This window comes from Lineus longissimus, chromosome 8 (assembly GCF_910592395.1).
Source record: "Lineus longissimus chromosome 8, tnLinLong1.2, whole genome shotgun sequence".
Classification (NCBI taxonomy): Eukaryota; Metazoa; Nemertea; class Pilidiophora; order Heteronemertea; family Lineidae; genus Lineus; species Lineus longissimus.
In genome coordinates this window covers 4,448,750-4,461,081 of record NC_088315.1, presented here as the reverse complement: position 1 = coordinate 4,461,081, position 12,332 = coordinate 4,448,750, and the positions used below count along the sequence as shown (strand labels likewise).

At 41.3% G+C, this 12,332-nt stretch overlaps 2 protein-coding genes across 3 annotated transcripts; both read left to right on the top strand.

Moving 5' to 3' along the window:
- The first annotated feature begins 2,073 nt into the window (after positions 1-2,073).
- LOC135492577 (transcription factor SPT20 homolog) lies at positions 2,074-4,751 on the top strand. The gene is made up of 5 exons (XM_064779121.1): positions 2,074-2,154; positions 2,428-2,680; positions 3,036-3,132; positions 3,313-3,484; positions 3,789-4,751. Exons 2-5 carry the CDS (start codon positions 2,483-2,485, stop codon positions 4,399-4,401), a joined length of 1,080 nt encoding a protein of 359 aa, XP_064635191.1. The 5' UTR covers positions 2,074-2,154; positions 2,428-2,482; the 3' UTR covers positions 4,402-4,751.
- Positions 4,752-5,319: 568 nt separating this feature from the next.
- On the top strand, positions 5,320-11,487 carry LOC135492743 (transmembrane protein 117-like). Of its 2 annotated transcripts, XM_064779370.1 has the most exons (7): positions 5,320-5,766; positions 6,101-6,560; positions 6,898-7,133; positions 7,271-7,528; positions 7,738-7,861; positions 7,996-8,376; positions 9,412-11,487. In XM_064779370.1, exons 1-7 carry the CDS (start codon positions 5,536-5,538, stop codon positions 9,426-9,428), a joined length of 1,707 nt encoding a protein of 568 aa, XP_064635440.1. In that variant the 5' UTR covers positions 5,320-5,535; the 3' UTR covers positions 9,429-11,487. The 2 variants fall into 2 exon arrangements, with proteins under 2 accessions (XP_064635440.1, XP_064635438.1); XM_064779368.1 differs by having other exon boundaries at positions 7,996-11,487.
- Positions 11,488-12,332: the final 845 nt, after the last annotated feature.

Sequence of the window (12,332 nt, the reverse complement as noted above, 5' to 3'; positions counted from 1 at the left end):
GTCTATCACCTACGAGTGATATACAGGTGTGTTCGATCAAGGTGAAAAAGCGCTTAAGGTGAAGTTCTAGATTCGTTCGGGATGGTGGGCTAGCATATCAGAGGTAAGGAAGAAACTTATAAATAGAATGTTTAATAGAGACATGGAACTATAGGCCTTTTTTACATATTCGACGAAAATTTTGAAAAATATTTGTGAAATATTTATTTGACTTGATATATATACGGTAATATAATTGACGTAATGTTATTATTTTCTGAAGGCAACAATCGAACGAAAATTGATCATTTGGCCATGAAAGGGTTAAGCACATTCATGGTCATCTGCATATTTAATAAACTCTTCTCAAAAACCTGTGGCTTACATCAATTACATCACTATCATTTTCTCTATTTAAATATCTGATATAAAAGATATGTAAAAGCAGACTTAGTGTCATCACGCATCGTCTCCTTGTAGAGATTTGAGTAGTACATTCACCATTGGAATTGAAAGCTTCACTGTGTTCTCAATCACATAGTGCAGGAATAGGGCCTACTCAACTTACATGAGATTGCTCTACAGATTATTGTAGCTGTTGTGGAAACTATTCCTTCGTCGCTTGTATACCATTTACCTTCATGAACCCCGTTCAGTTTATATTTGAGGCTCGAGTTTCGTGCAGCATTCTCAGCATAGATCACATCCACCATCCATTGGTACCTGTAGTAGGTAGGCCCTATATCAAAGGAGTAGCTTTGTCACATTCGAAGTTAAATAGCATGTTACCATAACATTACTGGTGAAATATATGCAGGAGTGCAGTGTTAGTTGGATCAACTCACTGGTAACATGGTTGTGGATGTAGGCACTGTGATTTTTAGTTAAGTCGATAAGTTATGGTGGGTGGGATAGAAGGCTATCTTTTGGTGTTTCACCGTCAAAGCAGGTCAGCGAACACTGCACTCATGCATATTATATATTTCAGCCTTGGCCAGGTAAAAGAGAATACTCAATATATGTTTGGAACAAGCAAGTCTAGAAACTATCAAGTAACGCTTGTGAGTGGGTGTAGGTTACATCTGCAGCCTGTTAACACTGTTTAGTGTGGTAGCACTGCTTGCTGGTATGAACATTGGAAAAACTACACCGAGATGATTTCTCTGAGTGCAATACGCAACATGTACTCCAAGACCACGAATAAGGGCGAGGAGAATGAAAACATGTTCGTTCCAAAAAGATCACCAGAATGCTCTGAAACCTCCGAAACCGCAAAATGAGTTTTTTTTGAGAAAAAGGGTTTTATCCATCAAATGGTCTTTCACTTCCTTGGAGCAGGTTTCGACCCCCAAAGCAGTATCGAGGGCGTTGCGATGTCAGAATAATTTTGAGCCACCCTGTAGAACTAGAACCTCCTTGGTTTACCATGAAATAGAGTTTTGATGGTATAAACTAGCTAGAAGGTAACCACTTTAAAATTGATGTTACATGCACGCTTCTGTGCCAGCACTATTTCATCGATCTATTTTAACATCCCTGGAAAATCAATTCCACAGCTTGCCGAGAATCGGGTAGGCCTTATCCAACTTGCCGAGTTCGATTTTGGCCAATATTTTGGTGAGTCAACCAGTATCAATTCCTCAAACCACCGATAAACGCCTGGTTCAATAATAGGGCGTTTACTCGACGCGGCCGCCGCCGCGGGGGAAGTACAGCGCTCTGCCCGCGGTTATTTGTTCTCTACGTGTTCGAATAATTACTCGCTGGCACCTTTGGTGTCTTGATGCTTCCTCTTTCTATTACACTGCACCGTTGCGCTCCTTACTGCCCAACAACCGCGCCATAATCGGAAATTTGAATTACAAGATACCATTTAGGACTGACCGTAGTTTTCCCGCGGCGGTGACATCGATTGGAAATGGCCCAATTGAATCAGACCTATGATTTTATCCGTACGTTATAGTCCCTTTAACAGCGCCCGATCAATCGTGTACGTCTCGATCTATTTACTAACGACAAACTTTAAAAGTTAGAAATCAATCAATGGTATAAAGCATGGTCTCAATCGACCTGGTCCGCAACCATATGTTGCTGGCAACACCCATCCCGTCCGAGAGGAGTCTGGCCGCAATAATCAGTTTATCCACACAAGCGCAATCATCAAGAGACATTGCCGTAAGTATCTTAAAATTTAATGAATTCGAACATTTCAATATCACAAGTTTAGTTGGTTGGATAGGTCATTGTCCTTTTTAGGATTATATATTTGTGTCTGTTGTGTTGTCAGTAAGGTAAGGCGGCAAAAAATGGATCGTGATGTCTTACAATGCCACATAGTTGAAATCTGAAAAGACGCCCGAAAAAAGGTATACCGAGTAATCTGCAGTTGAGGATATAATATATCCGCTCCTAATTTGTGTTACATATTTCTTCTTTATGGGTAAATAGTCAACTGATTTCGAAAGGATTTGAGAAGGAACCTAGGATACGGAACTACAGAAGGATGTGGATTACATTCGTGCTGGTGGCGGTCTTTGCGTCAACGGCAACTGGAGCCAAGCAGTACTGCGTGTCCTCGCGATGCGTAGCGTCGTGTCCGGATGGGTTACCCCAGAGTGGGGACACTAGAGGACCCAATGGACTGCTGACCAAGATCACAGAAAGTGAGGCTGGGCCGACTTGTCTTTGCTACTGCGGTGCGGTAGGTAATTTCACTTCTCGCCAGTGCAAATATATTCTCATGTCGTCGCTTTTTCTAGCAGCCGCCTTTTTGGATGATATAGCCTACGTCGTTGGCTGCCTTCTGCCCTGCAGTCCGTGCCTTTGCTCTCGTTACGGGCCTGAGCCATGGGCTCCTCCGATCGAAACCTGGATACCTGGAGCCCGGTGTTAGCAGTCGAAAATATCCCACTCGAAATTCTCCGGCCCTATTGTACTCTGACGGATTATGACATTCATAGTTCTACAATGAGTGCAATGATAAAACAAAGACCTTTTCTTGATGGTCATATGGAATTGCTATGCATGTAAGTTTGGTTTTTTTATCTTGCTTGCAGAAAGCCGGTGGAATCTGTGACAGCAGTGATGACTGTCGACCAGGGACTCATTGTGTGGCCGACGGACTGGGCAAAGGCGTCTCGGGAATATGTCGGGGTAAGGAAACCGGGAATGGCCAGGGACGGACGCTGAACACAGCCAACTAATTTGCAGTTAGATGTGACAACATGTATACTGAAAATCAGCAAATAGCCATCCCGACTTGTACACGGGACCAGGATTCCATTACATCAGTTCCTTCATGTAATTATCACAAACTTTTTTTGTCTTCGACAGATGATTGTGACGACTATAAAGAGCCTTACCATAAATGCAAGACGGACAAAAAAACTGGGAAGGTGACAGTGACGTGCAACATGTACCAATGTGACTCGAATGTTGGTCCCTCTGTCTGTGTCAATGTCATATCCGGCAGAGGAATCTCATCGGCGCGGACATTCAAAAATGAGTATGTAAACAGTCTTCACAGATAAAAAGTAAAATATTAATTTCGAAACGATATCGCCGGGCAATCGCTGAATTGTAAGTTCATATGTATTTTACTTTTTTAGCTTTATTTTTCCTTTTTCGATAAAATGAATGAGCGTCCGTCATAGATGACTGTCCCTTCCTCGTCAGTTTCCAATGAGACTCGCTTATTTTTACCACGGGTGGCGACCACTGAGAAAATGCCACGTCGGACATAGATATATATTAGCCACTTGGGAAAATATAAAGACATGTCCATCGTATTTTATCATTTCTCCTTTTAGGTGTGAATTCGTCAATTACGCCTGTACGATGAAGGTTATCAACCCAATGGAAAAGTTCACGTTCAAGAGAACCGCGTGTCTTTCGAGTAAAAGTGGTCAGGATCAGCAGAACCAGCAGAACCAGCAGAACCAACAGAACCAGCAGAATCAGCAGAGCCAACAGAGCAAGCAGAACCAGCAGAACCAGCAGAACCAACAGCTTCAGCAGAACCAGCAGAACCAGCAAAACCAGCAGAACCAACAGCTTCAGCAGAACCAGCAGAACCAGCAAAACCAGCAGAACCAACTGCTTCAGCAGAACCAGCAGAGCCAGCAGAACCAGCAGAACCAACAGCTTCAGCAGAACCAGCAGAACCAGCAGAACCAACAGAACCAGCAGAACCAGCAGAACCAACAGCTTCAGCAGAACCAACAGAGCCAGCAGAACCAGCAGAACCAACAACTTCAGCAGAACCAGCAGAACCAGCAGAACCAACAGCTTCAGCAGAACCAGCAGAACCAGCAAAACCAGCAGAACCAACAGCTTCAGCAGAACCAGCAGAACCAGCAGAACCAACAGCTTCAGCAGAACCAGCAGAACCAGCAAAACCAGCAGAACCAGCAGAACCAGTAGATCCAGCCCAAGATCAAGCCTTTGCAAGCGTGAGGTCCTCTGTTTGAAACATCCCTTACGAATATGTACTTGCCTGGGATCATCCTGACAAAATCAGGGGTTAATGTTCATTTCTCGACCGTGAACCTTAACCCCTGATTTCCTTAGTATGGCCTGGAATAGGCTTACTATCAACATGGACATCCCTTTAAGGGAACATATTATAAAAACTTACTTGCATGGAATACTATCACTGAACATGGACTTAAGGGATGACTGAAGGTATGTCGTGAAATTTCCAAGACTTTTCAATTATTTTTGAATTCTCATCTTATTTAAGATAGGCCCTTCATGATTCAAAATAAAGTGTCTCAATGAAATCACTGCTTGGTAATCATTTATTTACTACCGATCACCATGTAAGCCCTTCACTCCACTGATTCCCTTCCAGTCGCAATGCCAAGCAATTTTCCCGGGCAATTTTCCTGCAGCCTACTTGCAAGTAGGCCTAGGCCTATATACGCTCATAACCCTTGACTTCCCATACGTTCGCAAAGAGGAATTATTTCACAGACAAAATATCGGCCTAGGGGGTACTTGTCATAGCATGACATTTTCTTTTTACAGTGTTTTGATAATTTTCCAGGGTGGTTTCAGGGTATGGGGTCAGAAGTTGGGGGGTGGGGGTGGGGGTAGACTGGACTACAGAGATTTATCAGTTTCTTCATTTTGAACAAAGGACCATGGCATTCTTATGGCCTAGCCATAAAATGAGTTCACGAATTGACTTTCAAATTTCCCGCTTTAACTACTAGCGACGTGGTGTGTAGAGAACTGAAACTAAAACTGGAGGCTTACAGAGCTAAGCAACAGCCGCCAATGAATGTATTTCTGCTGTAATTGAATAATTTACCTTTAAGCCACCCAATTTGTTAAAATCTCTCTTTTCTGACAAATTTAAATGTTTTTGTTTCCATCTTTTGATTTATTTTTCTCTAATCACTTATTGGCGGAAACTGTATCCCACGTCAAGATCAAAGTCAGCTCTGTAAATTTTGTTGATATCAAATATCAAGGAAATTAATGCGATTAAAGTCCGTTTTTCCTTCAATCTAAAGCAAGAAATGCGCTAGGTCTGATGCACTCTCATAAATAATGCCAAAGAATTCAGGTGGAAGTTCTGATCATGCTGTCAGAGCAGCAGCAGGTAATTTAAATGACGGAAGTGTGACATCGGATTCTGAAAGTGGGAAAAAATTGGCTGCTGATGAGGATGGAGAAGAGGAAGATGGTGATGGAGGGGGGAAAGGTGCCACAAAAAAGAATGAGGCACAGAAGATTAGAGGTCACCCTGCCAAGTTCTTGTCCTCACACAATAAATTGCACGTAAGTTGAACCCCTCTCCTAGTCCTACATGTTAATGATACCAACGTAACCTGCTCATCATTTGTACCCACTCTCTGCCTCTGGTGCCAGCGCCCGTGGATGTGGTCCTGCTGGTCATGTTCATCCAGATAGTAATACAGGCGGTGTAAGGAAAATGCGTGTTTGGTATTGTCCCCCCCAGACGTGGCGAAAACAGACATGACAAAGCTGCTAGGTGCCTTGCATGACCACGCCTGATTGAGCTCCCAGTAACCACATATTGGCAACAGGCTATCTATTCTAAAGCTAAAATAAAACCAGTTCATAGCATAAATTTTCTAAATCTTGCTTTCAGGATGAGAATGAAGACCCAATCCCTCCATTGCGACATGTCAGTGTCCCCATCACTGCCAAAGAGATTAATGACGACAACACACGTTCAAGCTTGCGATCAGCTGCCTCTCGACAGGCCAGTGTCAAGAGCTTCCACTCAGCAGTAGATGAGACAGACTTGGACCGGCTTAGTCAATTCTCGCTCTACATGGTCCATGATTTCCGATACTACTTCCAACATCCATATCTACGGATCTTTATTGCCTACTTCGTGTGTTTCTGTAACTTTCTTATCTACGCTGAAGATCCTGTTGCGCACAGTATCAAGGAATGCAAAATACCAGTTGTTGGGAATATGTTTGCGTTTGTTTGCACTCGCTATCCGCCAAACGTATGGTCTGTTCTTAAAGTTGCCATTTGGCTCATGGGAATGATAACTGGAGCATTCTTTGGGAAGTTCGTCATGCATAAACTGGTGTTCAGTGAGTACAAACCAATCATCTCAATTAGATATGTTTCTTCTGCTGGGGTTGGATTGATCCTGTGTAGCTAATTATTTGACTCGCGCCTCTCATCAGGGGAGCAGAAAGTTTGCTCGCCGGTCTTTACAATGCCCCAAAGAGCCTTAGAGTAATTCTTAAAGATTTGGGTGCAACACAAATTGACTTATTGATTGATAGTGATTGATTGATAGATTGATTGACACAGTCATAATATTAGGATACATGTAGGTCTCTGAGTACATGTATGTCTATGAGGGGATGGACCAAGCTGGCTCTGGTACCGTATCCAGCATTATCGATATCTAATTATTTTCAGATAAATTATTGCGGCTGAAGTTGTTCTGTGATGACCAGGGTTCATGGATGACAATGTTCATGAGCATCATTCTGTTCACATTCACATTCTCTTACCTCTACAATGCCTTCCTCCTGATTGGCGGCGATGAAATGATCCCATATCACATATCGCCACTGATGGGTATATCTAACTCTTGGTTTATGAAGGCGGCAGCGTGTGGAACTTGGCTAGGAGACGCATTTACTGCTTGGATGGTGAGAATTTCTAGAATTTCTTTGCTAATTTCCGAAATCCCTACCATTGGGCTTTTCTGGAATAAATTCTAAGAGATTTGACTCATATGCACGTAGCTATCATTGCACTAACTTAGGCCGCTTGAAATGTCTTTCAGATCACAGACATCATGCTCCAAGAGAAGTTGTACCCCAACTGGGCCGTTCCAGTGCGGAAGTGGTGGAAGAAAGGTTGGAACCGAATCATCCTTTTCTGGTTCCTCGTGATCCTCTTGACCGTCGTCGTGGTTACTGTCATTACCACTGACTACATCTCGTGGGACACCCTGAATCGTGACTTGTTACCGACAAATGAACTGTCCAGAGCATTTCTAGCTTCCTTTATTCTTGTTATGGATCTGCTGATTGTGATGCAGGTAAGTGGTTCCCAATCGCAAAGAAATTTCTGAAATTCTTTCAATTTGATTTGTGTACTGGTAAAGGGTTTTGCAAAAAAGGCTCAGAAGAGGTCAGCTACCCGATTTATAGAAGAGATGACCAGTCAAACAGTTCCACTGTGTGTTTTGATAACTTGTGTCTCAAAAGCTAGATTCCTTTATTTCAAGTTGCCCTATCTTTATTCCAGGATTGGGACTTTCCCCACTTCATCAACAACTTTGACATCAAGTTACCAGGTCTGAATACAGCCCACATCAAGTTTGAGATTCCAAAGTGTTTGAAGAAGGAATCTTGGATGGTTCATATCTCTGGTGAGCTTTACTCTTGTTATTCTGTGTCTCAACTCGATTTAGGGAATTGATACTAAACTGGAGGTATTGGTTGTCTTATGAAACACTGCAAGGCTGGGGGTAAAATCATATGATATGTCTTTTCTCCATTTCAGGCAAATGGTTCAACTATGGCATTATCTTTCTTGTAATGCTGCTTGATCTAAATATGTGGAAGAACCAGATATTTTACGAACCATTCGAATACGGCCAATATGTCAACCCACACAACAAGATTTTGACAGTAAAGAGCCACACGCAGGTGGAAGAGCATAATGAAACTCTTATATCTTATGCCTACCGATCAACGACGTTTATCAACGGAACAAATGTAACGTTGATGACAGAGGATATCAAGATGAACACAGAGTACCTCGGTTATGTCCTTGGAGTCAAGTCGATAGCGTTTATACCGAGTCTTCTGGCATTTATAATTTTTGGCCTCCTGATCAATTGCTTCGGACGCTTCAAGCCAAACAAGATGGATGTTTATGCAGGTAGGCTGAAAAAGCGTAAAAAAAGATCTAAAAGAAATGCGTCTGCTTTAAAATTGAAAGAGATTAAATCTGATGGTAACCCAAAAGTAGGCCATAATGATGTTGTTGACAATAACAATCCTGATGATAATAATTTGTTACATTTTCAAGACAGGAAAGACGCAAATGGCCATAATCTGCCAGGGTGTCAGTGTCCCAATATAAATAGCTGACTTGTGTCCGTCTCCCACATTCACTACCCGGCTTATGACAATCCAGTCATGTTGGAATCATCTGTCTAAACACCCCTTCATTGACAAGTTGACTTTTCCATCATGGATCTGTCAAAGTTGAGATCATTGTAGTTATTGGCTGGACCGATAATTGAAAGGGGTGTTTGGAGTCAGATGAATCTGAATACATGTAGTATGGTCTATAATCTTGAGTCTGACTCAAAGAACACTAGAAATAGGAGTGAGGAAATTTTTGGTCAAAACACAAAGATATGATGACCAGAAGTTATTGCCAGATGAATATAAATATGAATATGTGATAGAAGTTGGTAGCCATTGCGGCAATATCTAGGAAAATCAGGAAATTTTGTGTTATAATAGTTGAACTGATTCATCTCGGTGCATGTTCAGTGTTATCTGTCAATCCTTTAGTACATCCTCCTGGTTGTAGACCCTGCCTGGTACTGGTAGTAAATGTGGGAGACTCTGAGTAAGGGTTAACTAACTGGCTTGTATTTTTGTATTAGATGTAATGTTATCCAAGATAGAATATTCTGCTCTTGAGAAGGGAAAAGACATTGAAGATATGATTTCTTGTGAATTTGCCTGTAAATTCTAGTTCTTCACCAAAGGTGGCTGTTTATATGTTAAAATAAAGAAATAGGAAATATTTTACTATATTTTTTATGAGCGTGGTCTATTTGAATGGACAAAGTATTAACGAACAAATCGAATACTATCTTCCTTCTTCTCACTGACATGGTAAACAAAGGGTTGCCTCAGCAAGATGGAAATCACTTAACTTTTAACCTTCTATTTCCAGAACCTACTCCTGTCTAAAGTGGTAACCCGGTCAGGTTTGTCATGTCCTTCTGTTTCCCCACACACCTGATTTGCTAAATTTTCTCAACTTTCAAAAAAAATTTAAGTGAGATTCTCTCCTTTTCTGCAGTGTTGTACGGCATGTAGTCATATCATCAGCCGAGGCAGCAGTCACTGGCTGGTGTCATCTTGCCTTGCGTCCTCAGTCATGTCATTTGTCAGTCATGAAGGACAATAATGAGTCATACAAAACTTCTGATCAGCATGTTTTCGAATCTAATTTGATATTCTTTTTTAGCTCTCAGGTGTCACAAATGCTTTGTGGAACACATATAACTTAACTTAAAGCTATTGCATTGGCCTGTATGAGTTCAGTTGCAATGCACGTGATGTTGGATACTGTATTTTATGGGCATGTTTTCATTTCACTTCCACTTTTGATTTGAACATTTTATTTCTCTCACATGAAATGTCGCTTATCAGCATTAATGAATTTTAGATTATATCAGTGTCTCACAGTAGTCCACGTCTTTAGAGACACGCTTTTCTCATTATGAAATATAACCACAAAATGAAATATGATATTCCATGTTCATGTACGATGTGGTCGTCCATAATTGTTGTTGTCATAAATGATTAGCAGCCAAAGAACAGGATAGAGATATTTTTCATGTCAGATCTATTTTAGACAGCAGTCAAAACAGCTATGGGGAAACTTTAATTGAATAATGAAAATATTTTCAGTGTTATTTCTTGATAATTTACTCCCAATCAAATTTACTCCCTCAAGTGTATAAATGTTGTAACTGTACGCTTAACACTTCTTTCATTTTATAGACGTTATGAGTGGATGCTGTGCCTATGTGGCAAGGTTTTATAAAAGTTCAGATTTGTACGTGGGGAACTGGATCTTAGATTTCAGGAAGAAATCTCATTCAGATTGGAAATTTTGAAAGAAATATTTTTGTTTTATACTATTCTTTCAAATGGATGTACAGTGGTCTGTACTCATCCGTTGCACTATCTGTTGAAGTGTTGTCATGACAGCGATTTCTTTCTCCAACAACTGAAAAAAAGAGATCCTGGTGGTGGAAAGGCAGCAAGTTGGTTGAATGAAATTAGAGAAGAAGTATTGATTATAACTGGTGGAAAATGGGGATGTGTTAATACTGCAAGCAAAACTGTTTCAAGATTTATCCTATTTACCCGAGCTTGTTCAATGTTTATTCTTCTTGGAGTCATAGTTTTGTAATATTCTTAATCTATTGATTAACCATTCTTTTAATCTGTCAATGTTTGACTTGACCATGTGTTTCTGTTGATTTCAAGTCTGACCTTTGTTTGATCATGTTGGGCTTGAAAGAGCAGCCAGCTGTCAAGAAAAGCTGCTCTTCTTGGTCTCCTGGGTTGAAATAGTCACCCAATGACTCAAAAAAAATTATTTAGAGCATTCTATAAAGCCGATTAAGTCTTTTTAATTCATTTTGTAAAAAAAATGTGAATTTTACACATTTCACTTAAAGTTTAACCAGTTATAAGGAAAAACCACTTTGTATAAAGAAAGCTTTGACAATCTCTAAATAACAGTAATCATTACATTTTCATGTATATTGATCGTTTTTAACAAGACCCAGATGCAAAGAAAAGAATTTCTAGTTCCCTGAAACTCGTTATAACTGGGTAAAACTGTACTGTGTTAGTCAATGTTTTTCATTTATTACCACAGATGTACATAAGTTTGTTGCATTTTCTCTTTGTCTTACATTAGAAGCATCATAACTGGAGATTGATACAAAAGCGCTTGGAGTTAACTAGTTAATTTACACCAAATTTGCTGTTTTATACGAGTAAAGAGATACAAATCATGGATGGTATCATGCTGCCTTATTCTTTTAAGAGTAATTCTAGTTTTAAATGTGTTAGCCTGGATTGTATAGATGTTCAAAAGACCTGCCATTATTACCCTGTTACAAATTGTTCGACCTGTAGGGCATTTTTGTTGAGCTTCATTGCTAACATTGAAAATTAAAAGTAAGTCATATATTTGGAAATAAACTATTTTGTTGAATTTTAATGATATCTTTGTTTGTGTTAGTTACTCGGTGTGTTAAATGGGAGATATACCCATGCACTTTCAATTCAATGAAAATCAATTCCAATCACAGCCTGACTAACTGGATAGATCAGGTGAGGGAGACACAAACTGGTCAGCCACAGTGTGTAGACACTGTGCATCACAGCCTGGCCTTGGATGAGACTACATGGGACAACTGGATAGATCATGGGAGGGGGACCCAACCTGGTCAGTCTCAGTGTGGAGCACTGTACATCACAGCCGGGCTATTGTTTAGACTGCATGGGGCAACTGGATAGATCATGGGAGGGGGACCCAACCTGATCAGCCACAGTGTGTAGACACTGTACGTCACAATCTGGCCATGGTGGAGACTGCATGGGGCAACTGGATAGATCATGGGAGGGGGACACAACCTGATCAGTCTCAGTGTGGAGCACTGTACATCACAGCCGGGCTATGGTGGAGACTGTATGGGGCAACTGGATAGATCATGGGAGGGACACAACCTGGTCAGCCAGAGTGTGTAGACACTGTACATCACAGCCAGGCTATGGTGGAGACTGCATGGGGCAACTGGATAGATCATAGGAGGGACACAACCTGGTCAGCCAGAGTGTGTAGACACTGTACATCACAGCCGGGCTATGGTGGAGACTGCATGGGGCAACTGGATAGATCATAGGAGGGACACAACCTGGTCAGCCAGAGTGTGTAGACACTGTACATCACAACCTGGCTATGGTGGAGACTGCATGGGGCAACTCGATAGATCAGGTGTGGGGGACACAACCTGGTCAGCCAGAGTGTGTAGACACTGTACATCACAGCCAGGCTATGGTGGAGAC

Coding starts and splice junctions, on each gene's coding strand:
- LOC135492577 (XM_064779121.1), top strand. CDS start 2,483: ATGTGGATTACATTCGTGCTGGTGGCGGTCTTTGCGTCAACGGCAACT. Junction 3,133..3,312: donor CGTCTCGGGAATATGTCGGG/GTAAGGAAACCG, acceptor TGTCTTCGACAG/ATGATTGTGACGACTATAAA. Junction 3,485..3,788: donor GCGCGGACATTCAAAAATGA/GTATGTAAACAG, acceptor TTCTCCTTTTAG/GTGTGAATTCGTCAATTACG.
- LOC135492743 (XM_064779368.1), top strand. CDS start 5,536: ATGCCAAAGAATTCAGGTGGAAGTTCTGATCATGCTGTCAGAGCAGCA. Junction 6,561..6,897: donor CATGCATAAACTGGTGTTCA/GTGAGTACAAAC, acceptor AATTATTTTCAG/ATAAATTATTGCGGCTGAAG. Junction 7,862..7,995: donor TTGGATGGTTCATATCTCTG/GTGAGCTTTACT, acceptor TCTCCATTTCAG/GCAAATGGTTCAACTATGGC.